This window comes from Branchiostoma belcheri, unplaced genomic scaffold (assembly GCF_001625305.1).
Source record: "Branchiostoma belcheri isolate BF01 breed outbred unplaced genomic scaffold, Haploidv18h27 scaffold209, whole genome shotgun sequence".
Classification (NCBI taxonomy): Eukaryota; Metazoa; Chordata; class Leptocardii; order Amphioxiformes; family Branchiostomatidae; genus Branchiostoma; species Branchiostoma belcheri.
In genome coordinates, this window is record NW_017803591.1 from 58901 (window position 1) to 78662 (window position 19762).

Sequence of the window (19762 nt, forward strand, 5' to 3'; positions counted from 1 at the left end):
CCGCCCTACACAAGTAAGTATCACATCACTGTCTGTAAAATGGTATCGGTCTTACGTACAACATTTGGGCATTGCATGGATATTAATGTACATTTTTATAGTCTGATACAACGCATGTAACATTAAATCATTACAGACAAATATATACTTCTAATGAACTTTGACAAACCTTCGATTATGAATTATATTTGTTCTTACCTTTTTATTTTTTTCAATTACTAAGAAGTCGAATTCTCTTAGTTGCAGATACTTGACAATTATATAATACGTATCTGTATACCATGTGTATTCTTTTGTTATGACCTGTACTTTACCCAGTGTGTACAATAAAGGTCTTAATTTTTCATCATTCATTCATTTCTGAATTATCAATTACAAACGACGAATATCACTGCAGGAAACTTACCCTAATATGGCTCAAACTAAAATATGCAAATCTAGATCAAATCTAGATTAATATATACATCTAGAGCAAATATGCAAATCTAGAGCAAATCTAGAATGTAAGATCAACACAATTCAGTTCAATGCAAATGCATGTGTGTACTGCAAGGTTGGTTGAATGAATAAAGTTTAAAGTTTAGATCAACTTTATCAACAGTTTTGATACAGCATTACTTTTCACCATCTTAGGTACAACAGAGGTCTATAGGAGAGAACTACAAATCTTTCTCCAACGCCAAAGACAGAGTCATCCAAAAGACCGGCAAAGTCCTGAGTACCCTCTTCAGGTATGTCTTTGCCCTAGTCGCCAACGGTCTATTTCTCATGAACTTCGTCTATGCTATATACAACGCCTACAAAGACCCGGAGAACGACCCGCCAAAACTATTTGACAAAACCGCCATAGCGTTCGCCGTGTTGGAGCTGGTCATCATCGTGGTCACCTACGGACTGGAGATCGGACAGAGCCGCGGCAAGTGCCAGAGTGAAAGACGGTGAGCGTCTGTATGATACGTGTTCACTCATGATAAGTAAGTTTTTGGCGACGTCTCAGGGAGGAGACTAATGGTACAGTATTGTGTGCAGTTTACAAGAATTCTAGGAATGGTACAGGCATTTTGTTCACAGGCATGGAATGTCCACAGGAATGTCTCCCAGCTCTGTTTGCTGACACATATCTATGGTCACATTCCTCGAAAACCTTGGGAAAACCTGTCTGCCCGAATGCCTATTTTCTGTGACCCGGGGCTCGTTCACTATACACTCGGGGGAGGAGTGCACTGTAGCTGTGTAGACTCAACGGGTTCCCACTTGGCTTCCTCAAAATTATGAAATTATGGCAGTGACATGCAAACAATAACCCGATCAGCAACCACCGTCGCCATGGCAATGTATGTTTGAATTGCCAGTCTTGTTTGTTTACCTTCGCAAAATGAGCACATAGTTTTGGTTCAGTTTCTTCCTCTTCTTCTCCAAACAAACAAACAAACAAAGTCAATGACCTGGACAGGTGCTGTAGTAGACATCCTATGGTGTTGGGTTACATTTTAAGGCAGGACAGAGTTAGAGGGGCTGGTCACCATGTAAATGAATATGAATGTGTACGAGTAACAATAAACAGCGTAGTGTGTTGGGCTAAATCATGTGTGAAGGTACATGTAAACTTTATGCATTCGCTTTGCAGATGTTATCGTTTAGTGTTATGTTTAAATTTTGGTCATCCTATCAGCCCATACCATGTTAAAAATCGTACGTAGATTAAACAAAATTGAACTTGTACTAGCCAAAGCCAAAGCAAAAAGCAGATGGGACCAATGTTAAATGTAGTTAAATGTGGGTTTGTGTCTCCCAAAGGTTGAACAAGCTGGCGGGTGGAAGAGGAGACTGGGAGATCATTAAGACCTTCTTCCTTGAGTTTCTGCTCTATCCAATCGTCATAGTGGATCTGTACGAGTTTGTGGTAGAGGAGCAATATCTAATGAAGGTACGGACTGTTCAACGAATGGCTTTATCTGTGTGTATTGGACTCTTGCCATTGTTTGCATTATTCACAGAGTAATATTCTAAGTGGATAATGCATTTGATCTGATTAGATGAAGTTCTAACCTACAATTTTGCTGAGAACAACACAATTCAGACAAATGTAAGCGAGTTGTTTTGGTAAAGGTTAAATTGAATTGAATTGAATTGTATCCACATTTTTGCCAAGCTTTAGATTGCTTATAAGGTTTGTGCTCTATGAATTTTGAATATAATTTTGAACAGAAAAGTAATTGCTGTACCCGAGCAAAGCAGAAGGTACATTAAGTAAACACGTAGAATGTGTCGTTATGGTCTATCAGTGCCAGTGGATGATTAGAATCCCTTCGACCTGTTTTTCAGGGTCTTGACTCCATCTTGGGCGCCATCTTGTTTCTCCTGTTCGTCCTGGAGCTGACTCAGACGTACGTGTTGCGAATCTACGTCCTCCTGTGTGTCAAACAGACCATTCAAAAGGAGTTCGAAAGGTACTGAAGCAACTATACAGTATACACTTGCTAACTGAGTACAACAGGTGATTTAAATACAGTGCAAAAAGGTAGAGAAACACATTCATTTCTAGAAGACAGCTCATAAGTTAGCCCCTGTCACACATTGACAACCGCCCCCCGAATTTGTTCCCTAACACCAGCCGACCAGGTTCAGCTTATGTTAGAGAACACTCTAACTAGATGTAGGCCATGCCTACCTTTCTAACGAATTTGAGTTAAATCTAAGTCAAATTTGAGCCCCGACCACTGCGAACCAGAACGGTTGGCTGACTTACGCCGAAATATCAGCCAAACTTGGTCGAACTTCCCGACCAAGCGCCGAATTTTTAGACATGTTGTAACATTCGGCTTGCACAGCCGAACTAGAAGCCGACCTCGCCCAACACCAGCCGACTTTGCGCCGACCTACTGACTAGTACTGAGCACTCCTAACTATGGGGTAGTGTTCGGGAGGCTACATTCCTGAATGTGTGATAGGGGCTTAACGATGAAGTGTTGGAGTAATGATGTATATGAAGATATCTGACAGAACTTCCATTACCCACCCAGTACCAGCGCCAAACGCACCTGCAACGGACACTGCTATTCGTGGTGGAGTGGAGATGTTCTGGCGAGTCTGATTGGTCAGCAGCTCCAGAACATGCTCCTGTTCGTACTGATAATGGCCCAGCTGGGTTACGTCATCCACATAGAGAACCCACACCAAGACGACACTGAAGGCTCTATCACTGTCACATTATGGAGGTAAACTGGTGTCAGATATAAAAATTGACATTAATTAGGCCATGTTGATTTGCTTATATGAATAACATCCTCTAGGAACCCCAAAACTAATTTAAAAAGTTTGGCAAAAATGAAAAGTAACCTTAATTATGAAATCTACATGGCCATGAAGGTTGAACAAATGACAAAATACACAGAATATTTTCACATTTACCTTTGGAATTGATTTTTTTTTCATTCTACGACCTTAGTATCGTTTTCCAATATCTATTTTACAATTTACGGCATATAGTGTGATCGAAAACTTTTCTTTTTTTAAACGGACGAGAATTCATGTGCGCGGATGTCATCCATAGAATCAAATCAATGTGTACATCCATACATGAACTTCATGTGTTGACAAGATGGCTTAAATACTTGTTTTGTATATGTGTTGTGTTAATGTTGGTATTGAACAAAATGTAGCTCTTTACATTATCTATTTCCAGTGGTGTGATAATCGCTGCCGGAATAATATTTCCCGTCTTTCAAAACCTGATCTTCCTTCTGACCAACAAGATGTGGATCTACGAGACAATATATCAGGTGAGGATTATAAAACGAATATGAACGCTAAAAAACTGTAATCGTTACATAAAATTTTCTTAAAAGAAATCAAACCATATGATGCCGTGTAGCCACGAGGCAAAGCTTTTTTTTCGGCTAAATGAAACTAAAACTTGCAGAAAGCTCCAAAATATTTTATTTGACCGTTCAAGTTGAGGATAAGCCTAACTTTATCGATACTTTGTTCATTCTTTTCGTCCATGAAGGTCTTATACGATACCGAACGACAGGATCAACCGGACTCGGACAACAGCGCCACACAGCGGGATTCAGACAAATGCCAGCGAAAACTTCGCGAGTACAAGTCTATGTGGAAGGAAATCTCCAACCAAACATGGCAACAAAACGTCTGGGCTGGGATCTGGAACGGCCCCACCGGCGTAGCAGTCGTCATTTGGGCGGCCATGTTTCTAACTTATTGCTTTAGTTCCATTTTTGCACGCACCCCAGTCCCACTGTTAGTCATAATTGTGTTGATGAACTGGCAAATCATACTAGCTTGTGTTGTCATTTTCTTCTGGACACTTCTGCACGTTATGTATTATATGGTGTATAGCATAGGTTATGTTTTGTACTATATGGTGTATGGCACAGGTTACGCTTTCTATCACATGGTGCATTGTTTAGGCGCCATGTTTCCAGCAGCGAGCGAGGATGAGTGAGTGTTTTGCTTGGCAGCTACCAATTAGAAGATTTTTAGTGTTGCTTGGGCCATGTTGATTTGATTATATGGATGGCATCCCCTCGCGCATGAATTTTCGTCCAACAACAAAGTTTCGACCATACGAAAATGTGAAGAAATGAAAATGAAGAGTCTATTATTCGCCATACCATACTCTGTGTGTTTAGTCATTTGGTCAACCATCATGACCACATATGTTTCATAATGAAGGCAACTTTTTTTTAAATTTATTCTCACGCTCGCATTCACTTCAGTTGAGGTTCCCAGAGGATGTCATCCATATAATCAAATCAACATGGCCTTGCAGTAAAGCATGGCGCGAGAATTCACTAAGCACAAAGGAAAATAACAAAACAGGAATCTTGAATATGAATCTATTGATGTAATAATAAAACGGAAACATGAGCTACGTAGTATATATTGAGCTACATACATATATATATTTGTCCCAACCATCACAACAGTATTATATCAGTCATTGTAAAATTTGATAGATAATTTGTTATTTGGGTACAATTTGGCTGTGGAGGGTGATTTTCTAAGGGACGTTTTTCGTTCAGAGAAACGTTGTAATGTTTCATTCGCAATAACATATACGAGGGCTTCCAAGTGTGTTTTGTGTTGCACAGATACAAAGTAACCACTATATCTAAATATTATGTCGTCTACATTCAATAGTAAAGTCATTTTATTCACAGCCATTTGTCTAACACAATCCGACGTTTTGATGACCGTCTGTCATCTTCATCAGGGCTAATATGACTGGTTTATTGTGCACTGGAGCTAGGTGTTATATGCGTCACTGTGCACTGAAGGACAGACGGTCATCGAAACATCGCCTTATTTGAACAAATGGTTGGATATAAAAGAACTTCACTGTTCAATCATTCCATAACTTAAATGAAATTATTTAGGGATATATACACTAGAATGTTTGAAAAATTATGCATCACTGATAGTGATATGGATAGCTTTTTCTGTTCCATATTCTATTATAATGATATAAATCTACTGTTCTACTGTTCATTTCCATCCATCCAAGTCAGTAACGCTGCAAAGAGTTGACAGCTATCTAGTTATGAAACCGTGGCATTCAACTATGTTCTTATGGTCTCTGACCCCTTCGGCGCAAAATTAAACCTGTGACGTCATGCTGACGTCAATAGACCATTGATGTTCTGACTGACATTTCCTGACTGGGCGCCCTTTTTCCCTGTCGCTGGAAGACAAATTATTGAAGAATGAATCACACACGTTGGTGAAAACGTGCAGGTATGACAGCAACGTCTTGCACGTATTGTAAATAATTCTTAGCATCAAAGACTGCATGGTTGGCCATTGTTCTACTCTTACTAGATTGAAAACAAATGGTTTGAAGGCAATGTTTCAGTTTTGATATCCAAGAACACTCGTTGTGTACTAAGGCCACACTGATTTAATTTCATGTATGCCATCCGCGCGCGCATTGATTTTCGTCTGTTCTAAGCAAACAAATCGTCTCCTCTGAGGCTCTGGCCTGGTTGCCATCCAGCCTATTGTAGCTAGCGACAAGAACTCAAGAACTCAGTACAGTGTCGACTCATAAATGCCACAAAAGGCCAGCATGTGCCTGCTTGTCGTAAAAGTCGCTATGTACTACCGCAAATTCACAATACCAGCTTTGTATTCCTGTGGTTTAGCAGTATTCTTTTTGGCTGGATTTTTTTTGCACTAGTTTGGTGGTCTTTAGGTGATGTCGTCCATACAATTAAGTCAGCGGCCTAAAGAAGGAGTTGTGCAAAATGAACTGTCACCTAAACAATGTCGAGAATGCACACTAAGCGGATGGATGGACGTACTTACCTCACAATGTACCTGCGGGGTTGAAGAACGGACGTCACCAGTATTAACAGCCACAAAAATAAAACACTCAACACTTCTTCTCGGGTGGACACAACTTAATGGTGAAGGCAATTAACTCTGAAGAGTTCTGCACGTATCTTGTATTCAAATACGAGTTCTTACTGCAGGAAACTTATATTCAAATAAGAATGCAAAATGAGCACAAAAATGCCGTAAATTGCAAAAAAAATTATTGGAAAACGACACTAATGTCGTCATAGGATGGCAAAATCATTCCACAGGAAAAGAAGAAAATGTGAAAAATATCTATTATTCGCCCTACGATTCTCTGTGTGTTTAGTAATTTGCCAATTTTTTTTTCGCACGCCCGCATCAGTTTTATGGTTCCCAGGGGATGACAGCCATCAAATAGATATGACCATGCGTCGTAGTGGCCTCAAAACTCGATAACCTGCTAATGTTACCATCCACAAATGAGGTATAGTTTAATAGCCAGTCTTTGAAGGCGATTAAAACAAGATGGCGATGATAAAGACAGATAGGTCGAGGGACATTTGTGGTGGTGTTAAAGGCACCCAGTGTAATTTCAGGGAGGCAAAACGAAACATATTCTGGACTAGGAAATATGTCTGATCATGCCATTTCAAACATAATTGTCACAATTGCATACTTGAGGCATTTCAAATAACTCAAAAACAAGCTACGTGAGGAGTCCCTTTATTTTTGGTACCACCCATAAATAGCTAGAACCAGCCTACATACATGCAAAACAAGCAACTGTTTTAGGTCAGTGACATCACATTTTTGCCTCAACGATACATGTATCAGTATTCAATGGGATAAGATTAATTCAACAAGAATAGCAAAAAAAAACCTGACTTTGAAAATCAAGTTTTACCGCCCTCAAATTTCATTGGATACCTTTAAACTGGTGCGGTGCTCTTAAGAACCATGACACCAAAAAAGGCAAACGATGACGTTTCGTCGTCAGATCAGCCTGTCGCCCTCCAATACGAATGGTACCTTCCACGCTCTTATTTCTGTGCTGTGATTATCACCCGGGTGGCAGTGGTCTTCGGACGGGTTGAGTTTCAGGAAAGAAAGGAGATATCCTACTCTACGCTTATTACATGTGGAAAACCACACAAAGATAGGTTAGTAACGCGTCTTTTCTGTTTTCAATAGCACTGAACAACTATGCTAAGTTTCTTTTCGTGATGGTATATTTTCCAGTGATCTTTTTTCCCCGAGTACATTGGATGCACTGGGTTTTGTATGTATGGTCTATGAGAGCGGTAACAGTTCTCGTTTCTGTGCGATTTGGTATTGGTTTCATCACTTGGCATGGCCGCCTGTCAGTGTGAGATTTTTTTCGTAGCTGTAGGGTCTGTAGGATTAAAAATTACAATGCTTTTGATGATCAAAATTCCTAAATCGTCCACGTAGATAAATCTAGAATATATGTCAAAATCATTTCTACATTTTTTTTGCTAAATATTACCGTTCATTATATGAACAGGTGGCACAGCAAGAGTTTTTGTAGATAAAAACAGTTTCATTCAGATTTTTTCTAGTTATCTGTAGAAGTAAACTACTCATGTAGCAGATTCATTTCTCTTTTAATTGCATTTTGTGGATCCTCTGTAGAAAAGAAAATTAATTTTTCCACACAATAACGGATCCATCTGTTCACAGTCAAGCGATTATGATTTTTGGCACCCCGCGACGTCAGCGTAAAAGAAGCACGATATTCGGGGAAAACTGGAAACCAGGATTGTAGATAAGTCCACATCAAGTTGATTTTATGGATGACATCAGCGAGCACATTAATTTTCGCCTGATTTAAAAATAAAAATAAAAACAAATTTTATTGAATTTGACGGTGGTCAACATGACAAAAATGGGCGAATTTTCGTAAACGTCTATCGGTTCAGAGACTGTCGGGGATCCAGCAAGCTTGAGTGAAAATAACTCGCGTTTGATGGTGGCCAGTGTTGACAGTCCAAGGTTTTCCATTGTACATGGCTACCCAGTGTAGTAGCTGTATACTATATGCATGATGGCACGGCAAGCTCTTTACTATCTACCCCAGGACAGGTAATACTGTAGAATACAGAAATAAAAGACCTGTTATGATATCATGTTTAACAAGGTGCATGACTTCAAAATTTGAAAATGTAGGAATCTTGTTTTTTTGAGCGCCTTTTTTTGGCCTGTCGCATTAGTTTTATTTTGCAGTCTTCGGAGGATGTCATACATAGAATTTACTTGTTGTTCCCTAAAACGCACGTACGTGACTCATGTGCGGTTCCTGGGGGGTGAATATTGAAAATGACAAACATAAGCATGACTTTGATTGTCTGGGAGTCGGAGGCAATCTGTATACATGCGCTTTGTTGTCTTTCAACGGCGAAATATATTGACATCGCGATCGTATACGAAAGAATTAGAGCATTTTGGTTTTTCAGTTTTAAGATAATTTTATACTCTCTAAGCGGAGGTTTGGGCTTTGGCTTAATTCTGGCGTGTTTTACTATTTTAGGCTTTTGCAGGTTCATGTATCTTTTTTGTGTCAGCCCTGGCACAAGAAAAAGAGAGTCTAAGAAAAGAATTTTATTTACAGTTGATTCGTTTTCGTTTCCATGATTGCAAGGCTCTGACTATGAACTTTGCATTTCTCCTTTGGTCACTGACGAAAGCTAGTGGATACTAGCATGAAACGTCTGACCGTTTCCAAAATCATATCCAGTTGCTTGAGTATGGTTTTTGGCGTATCGTATTGCCTGGATGTCTAAACCTTCATCGACGTATGATCTTTGTACTTCGTATAACGGTACCTGACACGCCAATTGCCCAGGGGTTTGGGCCACCGTAGCTCATTTGCCCACACAGTTGGGAAGGGGAAATTAACCCTCTCGCGGACTGACTCGCCTGGCCAATTATTCTTCCTTTTTTCCGGAATTTTACCATCCGTACCACCATAGGAAGGCCTGGTGGAGGCTAGGATTGTACAAATGACAATGTATATAAAACCTAACGTTTACGGTACTAATTATAATCCCCAAGCAACGTATACGGTACTAATTATAATCTCCAAGCAGATCCTAGGGTGGCAAAAAGACTGTATCAAATTGGCCAGGCAGTATCCATTGGCCGGAGAAGGTCCATGCGCGACCCAAGGTGGGGGTAGCGACAACAAAAACGGCCCAAAGGTAACGATCTTCCCCCATCAACCTCTTCGAGAGTTCTAATATTTATAAAGAAAATTAACATAACCTACTGGAATGTAAGCACACTTTGGCACCCTACGCGACGCACAAACACCGACCTGAAAAATAACCTTTCCAGACTGTGAGCTGGCTAAAACGTAAAAGAGCAAATGGCAAAGTGCTGTACAAATATCTCTTTGTGATCAAGGCCAAATCCCTTCAAACCTCGGAAAGTGTGCCAGAGGGAAGCTGACGGATTCATAGTAGGTTAGGATTTAGCAGAACGACCAACAGCTGATAATCTGTGGAAAGCATGGACTTTCTTCTTCAGCCTCCGTCACACATTCACGACCTTCCCACGACCCTGCCTCCAAACACCAGTCAACCTGTTCGGGGGCAGTCTGACCAGATTTAGGTCACGTCTACCTTTCTGTACGAATCGAATCGATTTTAAGCTAAATTTGAGTCAAATTTGACCCCCCCCCCCCGAACACTGCAGATCTGCCGCCGAACACCAGCCAACTACCAGCCAGGCATGCCCGAATCTCCCGTCCCCACCTGAGTGATGTTATTTTCAAACATTTGTCTGGGAAACACAGCTGTCAGCCATGTTTGTTTACATTCTGGTAGTTTGTAGTGGCACCTTAAACTGAATGCACCTCGTGTGGGCATCGTTTTAGCGCCAACCATCAATGTCAGAAATGTGAGATTATTGTAAAAATATGTAAAGTACAATCACAGAAATATCTTTTTAATAAAATATTTCAATCTTTGGAGCAGAATGTAACATAATGCCCCTTTAAAGATACCCGTTTGGTACATATATCTCGAGGTCGCTGTCATGTGAGCCCGGATATCAGCGATGCATGCTATACCTTAATGTATTCAGACACCAAGACACAAAACGCGATATTACCTGTCACCCAATATCACAACAACTCCCCTGTAAGAATAATTGCTTTGAACCTAGCTGTCATCTTTAGCCCAGTATACTAGTCCAAAATACTTACCCGTTATAGGAAGCATAATAATGTTATGCTTCCTATAACGGGTAAGTATTTTGGATAATTAGTTTCTATATGTTTCCCTTAGGCCACACCGGCTTAATTTTATGGATAGCATCCTCTGAAGACCCCCAAACTAGTGCGCGCGGGCGAATAAAAAAATTCCGGCCAGAAATAAAAATGCTACTAAACCACAGGAATACAAAGCTGATTGTGAATTTCCGGCAGTACATAGCAACATATATGACAAGCCGGCACATGCTGGCTTTTTGCGTAATTTATGAATTGGCACTCTACGTATGTACTGAGTTCTTGATTCCTGGAGCTTCGGGTCCCATCCTCCAGACTTACCATGCACCGGCTCCGTATTGTCGCTAACTACCATGGACTACCCAGGCCTAGAGCCAGGCCAGGGCCTCGAAGGACGTCATCTTTTTTTTTAGAACAGGTGGAAATCAATGCGCGCGCGGATGTCATCCATAAACTTAAGTCAGTGTGGCCTTACACGATTCTTAAGTTCAAGGCCCGTAGGGAGGTCGCGCTTACAGGACACATGGATATCGATATGACTGAAACCGTTTCTCTTCTCCCTGTAGGTAAGTAAGAAAACATCGAGCTTGCAATGTTTTACCGAATGAAAACTATATGGCATTGAATGAATGAAGACCTTATTATACATTTCTTATACTGTTTTCTATACTCATCCAGAGCATATTCAAGCGATTCATATTAACAGCAGTACATCTAGACTGCCTTAGACTCTAGTATCAAATTGTTGTCTATTTCTAATTCTGTCCAGAGCGTTATGCTATCATATACAAGATAAAACATCGATAAGCATTCGTGTATCACACGCTACACGCTCTTGACATATAAGTAACGGCACCTCTTCCCCACGTTTGACGTCAATGTGACAGGAAATGAGACACCATCACATAGTGGACTCAGACGACAGAGCTAGCCTCCTGGGGGATGGAGGGGTGCTGATTTTTCTTGGTGCGGTCGGCCCTTTTTTGGTGGGTGGGTGGGTGGGTGGGGGGTGTTGGGTCTGATCGCACGTAGATCGCACACGCTTAGAACTCTGGCCGCCTTCCCTAGTGCACACAGCTCTAAGCGTGCGATCAGAAAGCCCACTACACTCCAAGGAAACGCCTGCAAAGGATCCGAAGTCAAAGACAGAACGAATGATAGCACTTTCTAGACACACAGACCCTACAGACCTACACAGACTAACTGGTGAGAATATACGCACGTCAGGACGTGTTAAAATGACGTGGATTGCCTCTTTTATTTAAAAAAATGGCGAGACAAACTTTGATTTTACCACGTCGCAGGCAGTTAGCTGTTACGTGATTGAGTGCAGTTAGCTCTACAGCAATCTCCTGCTACCCCAGGGAGCTTTTATGTAAGCCGACCACATCCTCTCTGACGTTGGTTCTGTTAACTAGGGATACATTATAGTGACTTAACGGTATATGTAAGCAGTATTTCTTGCTTAACTATTGAACACTACAGTATATCCCATAGCAAACCTACCTTTGTCGAAAAAAACATCGGCAGATCTTGGTTATGTAATCTGCAAAATTACTGAGAATATGCTATGATATCATAATGGTAACTGTAGGCAATTTCATACTTTCGGAAATTAAGTGAAGGTGATCAACATCAGTAAACATAACGTATTCAAATGAGGACTTAATTTGCATAATTTATGACGAAATGCTATAATAGGTTTCTTTGGGGTTTTTTTCAAATGTATTTTTGGAGGATTAGGTGAAAATTATATCATGCTTATTCAGGCCCCCTCCTCTCTAAACATACAAATAAAAGTAACATCAACAAAAGATGAAAACAATATTGTGGGTGGAGAATATGATCAACCTATTATGATTTATGCAAATACAGATGTCATATTGCTTGCATAATCAATGAGAAACATTTGCAATTCATAAGTCGTAAATGTTAACTCATTTGGCGAAGGTATGAGATCGTGGAACTCTTGTTCATCTATCAAACGTTTGATCTCGCTCCAATGGCAAAATTATTACCACAGTTGGAGCCTAGCCGACTGTTATCATCATTAGTATATATAATAAGCGGATCTCTAGGAAATTTTCTTAAGACATACATGTAGAATGATTGAAGAATGCTTCCTCCGCTATCATACAAGTAAGATATACTTTCGTCTTCAACTTTACCTATGAATAAAATGCAGCATTTAGAGCCTTTCATTATGAAGGTCTGGACTAGAATTAGTTACGCGTACAGGTCAAGGATATTATTCATAATGCTAGTGTTTAAGCGGAAACTGAAGGTATAATCGTGTTCACATCCTGTAGTATTAAATCAGCGGCAATTTCATCAACTTCATCTTTCATTGACGGTCTGAAATAGATTCATTTATCGTACATGTAGCAGACAATTCAGGATATTATAATGCTCGTGAATAAGCAAAAGATACAATCGTTTTCACATCCTTTTGATGCATTAAATGTAATTTCATCTGATACAGTTTGTAAATTTGGGCTCACTTAATTCCCAGTTTGAACAGACTAACCACAAAATTGACAGTTATTATGGTATAATTGGGTTACTGCATTAGAGAGTACTTTGGGTAAATGCTGGTCCCAATGATATACAATTTACACAATTATAAATTACTCACTATTTGCCCTACAATCTTGCGCACACTAAGACGAATCCATTTTGGTCTCGGTCGTTTTACACTGTTTTTTTGTTCATTTTTATTGTTCTTATTTTAAGACAAGGGACATGCAATAGACATGCATGGTACGAAAGAAAAATATGAACACATAACACAGACAATTATTGCTAAATAACAACCAATTATAAATGAAGATGAATATTAGACATCCGGTCCCACCCACCTTTTCTATATCACAGAAAACCAATTATGTTTCCCCATTTCCCAACATGTTTTTCAGTTGAACCTCTTCTTCTAGCAATAATAGTTTATAATCTGTGTAATATTGGTAATATAAGGAAGAAAAACTCTAAGGTAAGGTATCGCTGATGTTTAAAAATATAGTACTGCACTGTTTCTGCGAAATTCTCGCTCCAAGGGGTCACGAGGGTTGCTTTTTTCTAGAAAGTCAGGGAAAGGCTTCTCATGGGGTATGATGACAACCTGTATGGCGTAGCACACTCTTGTTCACACTATTCCGTCCATGCTCTCAAACCCCTTAAAGAGTCCAATGCCCATGTTTTCTAATGACGCACCATTCCGTGGGCGTCCTTTCCGTGAAAGAACCAAGCAATTTGGTGAGCGATCGTCTGGACCAGGTAAGCGCTGTGCGTTATAGGAACACTGTTCTGTTCTCATTTTGTACTCCGTATCTGTATGGACCTGTATAATCTGTATCTGTATATCTGGCATAACCGTCATTCGGCCTGACGCACCAGCTTCGCAGGCACGCGGCGCGGCAGCAGCTAGCTATATTACACCGAACGACCTGTTGCACTCAATCTTTATATATGTAACTGCAGGAGTGGTTTAAAGCTGTCTTGTGATGATGTATTTGGTGGCAGCGAGTTCCACTCTGCGATAGTTCTTGGAAAATACAAATTTTGAACACCTCAATCCTTGGTTCATAACTCTGAGGCATTACTAAGAGGCATTACTATTTCTTGTTCTTTTCTGAGCTGGTATTAGATACTTAGTTTTTGGTACGTTCGGATCCACCAGTCATTTTGTACATCATGCATAGTCTGGACATTTTTCGTCTTTCAGCGACACCCACTGTATACGTAGGTTTTCTTATGATTATGAATTAATGACATAGAGCTGACAGGTTTTGTGTCTGTACTCTACACAGGCGGGTGTCAAACATGGATGAGAACCGAACTGAAGGAAATGTAACCGAGGTGTCTGGGGAGATAGAGCTGAGTGAGGCCTGGAAATGGTTCCTCATTGTGATACTGGTCATTCTCATCATCATGGGTACGCTTGGTAAGTGGCACAGCACAATGCATAGTCTGGACATTTCTCGCATTTGTATCTGTACAACCGGCGCGCCCCTCGGGATAACACACCAGCTCCGTAGGCACCCGGCATGCCTATTTCATGGTATTTAACGAGCTGGTAATAGGTACTACAGTACTTAGTAGTTGGTACATCCACCAGTTTATTAGTCATTTTGGACACCCATCTCTTAAAGTAAAAGTGCGGTATATGTAGTAAGAACATGATAAGGTTCTTGTAAATCATTTGATAAAACATCTTTTGAAGATCAGTCGACCACGTATAATAACTATCGTATTGGAACCACTGCAATGAATTTGAGTTTTCTAGATGGTAGCTTAAGAATGGAGCTTAAGCTTAAGAATGGAGTTTTAAAAAGTGCAGTCCCCATGCAAATGACTATTTCTTTACAAATTTCTTTACAACTCACTTTCGACGGTTTTTGCGACACCGCGGTTTAAATTTGATCAATCTCACCAAACCTACAATCAGAACCGAAGAAAGGACGAATGGACGATACGTAATAAAGTTACCAATCTTCCTACGAGGCTTTGATGGTGTATATCCTATTATTTGACTTCACAGGGAACTTGCTGACGATGTACGTCATCGCTAAGCACAAAGAGCTGCAGACCGTTACCAACGCTTTCATCTTTAACCTGGCGATAACGGACCTTTTGGTGTCCCTTTTTGTGGACGGCTTCAACGTGGTGGGCATCGCAGATACCGACTTCTTCTTCAGACAACACGCAGTGTGCGAGGTACGGTTCGTCTAAATATTCTGTAAATATATGTGGGGTCGTGTGGTCTAAGGACAGAGCGCAACCAAGAGGTCCCGAGTTCGAATCCTGCCATGCCACCGATTTTGTGCCCTTGGGAAAGTCACTTTACACTTTTCCTCACTTTACTCAGGTGAAAATGAGTATGTCTGTTGTCCTTTTATGCGTTTGTCTGCGTTGGTGGCGGCATATGAATACGAAAATGAAAGAAATAAAAAAACTTCAGTGTGCCGTCACTATGTCTTGTGTTAAATGTTTGAACTAAAAAATATAGAAATTTAGGCCGGACGCGATAAGCCGACCTCGTCCACTAGGTTTACGCTGACCAGTGCACGGTGATTTCCTTGTTTGTATCGCGCGGGGACGCCTCGTTTGGATTGCATGGGCCACGCTCAAACTTTCCAAAATTGACCAATCAGAGCCCGTAAAAATACATGTGCTTGCAACTTAAAAATAATAATTCTGTTCGTATTTTGCCGCATAGATGTATTCTGTACGTAGAATGACTTTATTTATACACGCACATGTATGAATCAATCGTTGTTGTAGTAGAAAAAAAACTAAATTCCCTGTAATTTTGTCGAGTCAATAAAGAAAGGTGTAAAACTATCAACACACTGAAGAACTCGCTCGTATACACAAACATTCGGACACAAACTTATGCATGTACAAACATTCAGACACACGTGCGTGCGCGCACACGCGTACGTTTTTAAAAGTACTAGTCTGAAAACGTCGCTAGGATGATTAACTGCTATGGATATGTTCTTTTGTCTCTGTTACAAAATTGCCGTTGGCTAAACACCAACAGTACTCCTACGCAATGACGTATCGCGCACGCGTGGGCTTTGCAGTAGAAAATGCATTTCTTTAAATGTCTACTTGTGTAAAGTTGTTTCCGAAGCCGCAACCAAATTTGCCCTTTGTTTTGCCGACACCCAGCCACCTACCTAATATCACACATCTTCTTATGTTTCACTGTTCACGAACCCACTCATAAACACGCAAACTGCACCGAAAATATAACCATGTTGGCAAAGGTAATCATAGACTACACCATGCATAAACCGTTTCTCTATACACAAAGAATTGTTCTCACCCAGAGATTTCGACCAGTCACTCTGGTCTTAAGATCATCTTCAATAGACTGACCCAGTGAGACGTCTCACATGGACCCGAACAAAACAAATCCACCCGGACATACTGTTTCACTAGTTTCACTGGACACTAAGAATACTGGACACTAGTACTGAACAAGACTACTTCCTGAGAGGGGTGAAAGTGTCCATTTACATCAGGGCCCATCACCCATCACTCAACCGCGACGGGGGCCGACATAGTTTACCAGACTCTGTTGACCCGGTGTTTACGTCACACTTCAGAGAAGCTCACTGGGTCAGTCTACTGAAGAAGACCAGAGTTACTGGTCAAAATCTCTAGGTGAGAACAATTTCTCTCGTGTTGGAACAAAAGTTTTAACTCTAATCACCAAACTCACGTCCTTACTACAGTTTGTGGGGTCCGTCTGTGTGACGTCATGTATCTGCTCCATTATGACCATGATGATCATCGCCGTCAACCGGTACTATTACGTCACCGACAAGCCACGTCACGACGAGCTCTTCACGACCTGCCGGCTCATCGTCATCATCATCGTGCTCTGGCTCTACAGCTTCAGCCTGTTCGACCTGCCTCTGCTGGTCGGATGGGCAAGACACTGGTATATACACAACACTCTTTGAAAGTCTTTAAAAACACTCAAAGCTGTTTAGTTTTTTTTATTCATTAGGCCCTGTTGATTTGATTATATGGATGACATCCGCGCGCACATGAATTTTTGTCCGTTTTCAAAAAAAGTTTCCCACCAAACTGTAAATCGTACCAAGAGATATTTTATACGTTAGGTTGTCCAGCGCGCAATTTATTTAAAGTTTACAGCGGCCCAGCTTATGGCTTCTGAAATACTCTGTGTCCCGCCTCGACCAGCATGTGAGCGATACCTCTACAGGTGGTCTGGCTTACGGCTTACCTTCTAAACTAAACAGCCGGTGTTGACGGCAATCTGAAATATTGATGGACAACCTAGCTTTTGAATTAAGTATTTCGAACCCTGCAGTTCATCTCTAGCTCTTCTATAGCCAGGTGTACGTACCTTCATATGGCGTCTGTATTCTAGCTCATCTAGTATTACATCTTCCATGCTTGTGTACTTCAGGTATGACTATAAGACGATGGGCTGCACATACGACCGGACCGCCGACTTTTCCTTCACCCTGCACCTGATCTGTGTCGGCATCGTGATCCCTGTGGTGGTGGTGATCGTCTGTTACACCAGGATATACCTGTTCGTCAGGGCGTCCAACAAACGGATGGTCAAACATCGGCAGCAGAACAACATGGCGCCCGCGTAAGTCCCATGCAGCGTTTCCTTGTCATCCATCTGAGAATGCACCTGTCGTGTGGTGTTGGATTTAGTTGCAATACTAGTGGCAAATTTGATGATAGATAGAGAATAGATCACTGTTATCTTTCAATTTGACTGTAGTATCACGTGGCGTAGTTTGGCTGGGAATCAAAAGGTCGCAGATTCGATCCCGTGACATGCTTTTACCCTTGGGATAGGCACTTTACACGACTTACCTCTCTTCACTCAGGTGTAAATGAGTACCTAGCTTCGGCTAGGGACGCCCCTCGGATAGGACGTTAAATAGAGGTCCCTATGCGCGTTAAAGAGCCCACCACACCTTTCGAAAACGAGTAGGGACACGCCCTGGTGTGAGTGGTTCAAACCTCACAGTCCAATGGCCGCACCCAGGACAATTGTCGTATTGAGGTCACCTGAGTGGCACAGAATGGCAGCAGCTCCAGACCCTTGAGATCCCCTTGGCCAAGGGGAGATAGTCGGCCTACCCCCCCCCCCCACGTCCTGTCATTAACAACTGATAGCTCAGCTGCTAAGCTGAGGACCGATGCTTAGGCATGAAAAGATACTGCGTCCAAACACTGATGAGGATTTGGTGTCGCGAATGTGCCATGATCTGCACCTTTTCCACTAAGACCTGTGCAATTTTTTTTTCCTCAGCGACAAGCTGAAGGTGGACGACCTGACCCTCCTCCGGACACTGGTCATCATCGGCGTGGTCTTCTTCATCTGCTGGAGTCAGTACGTCATCGTCGTGCTGGCAGACTTCGAGGACCACTGGCCAATGGGAGTTCACATGACCGCCCTCGTCACCGGTATGTATGTATTGCATGTTTACCCCATGTTAATTTGATTATATGGATCCGCGCGAATTATCGTAGGTTTGCAAAAAAAGGTTTAGCACTTTCTGTGAAGTGAAGTGATTCAATTACTCTGAGCACGTGACCTGGGGATATACGTGACTCGAGTAATAAATCATAATTGCCTGGTAGACGATATCAACCCCCGTCTCGGCCAGTGGGCTCTAACACTGATTTTCTTTTACTACAGCTCATTCCAGCTCCTCGACTAACTGCATCATCCTGGGCGTGACCAACCCGAAATTTCGTGAGAAGTACCTCCTGGTCCTGAAGCCCAAGGGATGCTCCAGCACTGCCCCACCCGCCTCCCGGGACCAGACTACCCTCCCGCGCTCAAGGAACAGCGCCAGCGCCAAGGTGGAACAAGACAGCACGGCTCTTGATAAGGGTACACAGGAAAATGTTTAGAGGCATCCGGGGCATGCAATTTCAGGGTGACAAAACATAATGTATTCTGGATGAGGAAAGCGATCGTAAGGCTGTAATAAATGCCCCCGCCCCTGAGGCGTAGCCAAAAATATTCTGGATGAGGAAATTTTGTCTCATTTTTACATTTACTGCCAGATCGTACCGCATTTTCGTCATTATTTCATACTTGAGGCGTTAGAAGTAGCCCCAAAACAAGCTACGTCTCTTCATTTTGGGTTATCGAACATAAACAGGTAGAACCAGCCTACGATACAAAACAAGCTACTGTTTTCAGCTAGCAACATTGCATTTTTCGTCTCACAGATACCATTGCGATTTGAGATTTGATTGGATTGATTCAACTTAATGTTGTTCGTCCGTTTTCTACTTGATATATTAAAAGAATAAGCAGAAAATTGACTTATTTGACTGGAAATACAGTTTTGCCGCCCTGAAATCGCATTGGATGCGGAGTGCCAGAATTCAGGTATACATTGAACGAGGTAGCTTTCCTATTCCGCGTAACAGACCAAGAGAAAATTATGTCATTACCTGAATAAGAACTCTACAATGAGAACCTCGGAACTTCAATATTGGCCCTTCTGACGGATGATAAGATGGAGAGTCCTTGATGAACTGTACACCATCAAGACGTACATCAGCCCTCTACAAGTCGAGTGGCGCTAGTTGAGAGTGATTTTGTACCCAAAATCTTCGTCTAATCAAGGAGGTTAAAATCATTTATCGTGAATTTAAAGCTCCTTGGTCTAC

General features: G+C 41.5%; 1 protein-coding gene across 1 annotated transcript; it reads left to right on the forward strand.

The window, feature by feature from the left end:
* The first annotated feature begins 18020 nt into the window (after window positions 1–18020).
* On the forward strand, window positions 18021–19097 carry LOC109469575. The gene is made up of 3 exons (XM_019768109.1): window positions 18021–18058; window positions 18384–18538; window positions 18774–19097. Exons 1-3 carry the CDS (start codon window positions 18021–18023, stop codon window positions 18989–18991), a joined length of 411 nt encoding a protein of 136 aa, XP_019623668.1. The 3' UTR covers window positions 18992–19097.
* Window positions 19098–19762: the final 665 nt, after the last annotated feature.

What these genes read in the sequence shown, in the direction of transcription:
- LOC109469575 (XM_019768109.1), top strand. Translation starts at nt 18,021, where the DNA reads ATGCGCGTTAAAGAGCCCACCACACCTTTCGAAAACGA. An exon ending in ACCACACCTTTCGAAAACGA is followed by an intron (nt 18,059 to 18,383) that starts GTAGGGACACGC and finishes TTTTTTCCTCAG; the next exon opens with CGACAAGCTGAAGGTGGACG. An exon ending in CATGACCGCCCTCGTCACCG is followed by an intron (nt 18,539 to 18,773) that starts GTATGTATGTAT and finishes CTTTTACTACAG; the next exon opens with CTCATTCCAGCTCCTCGACT.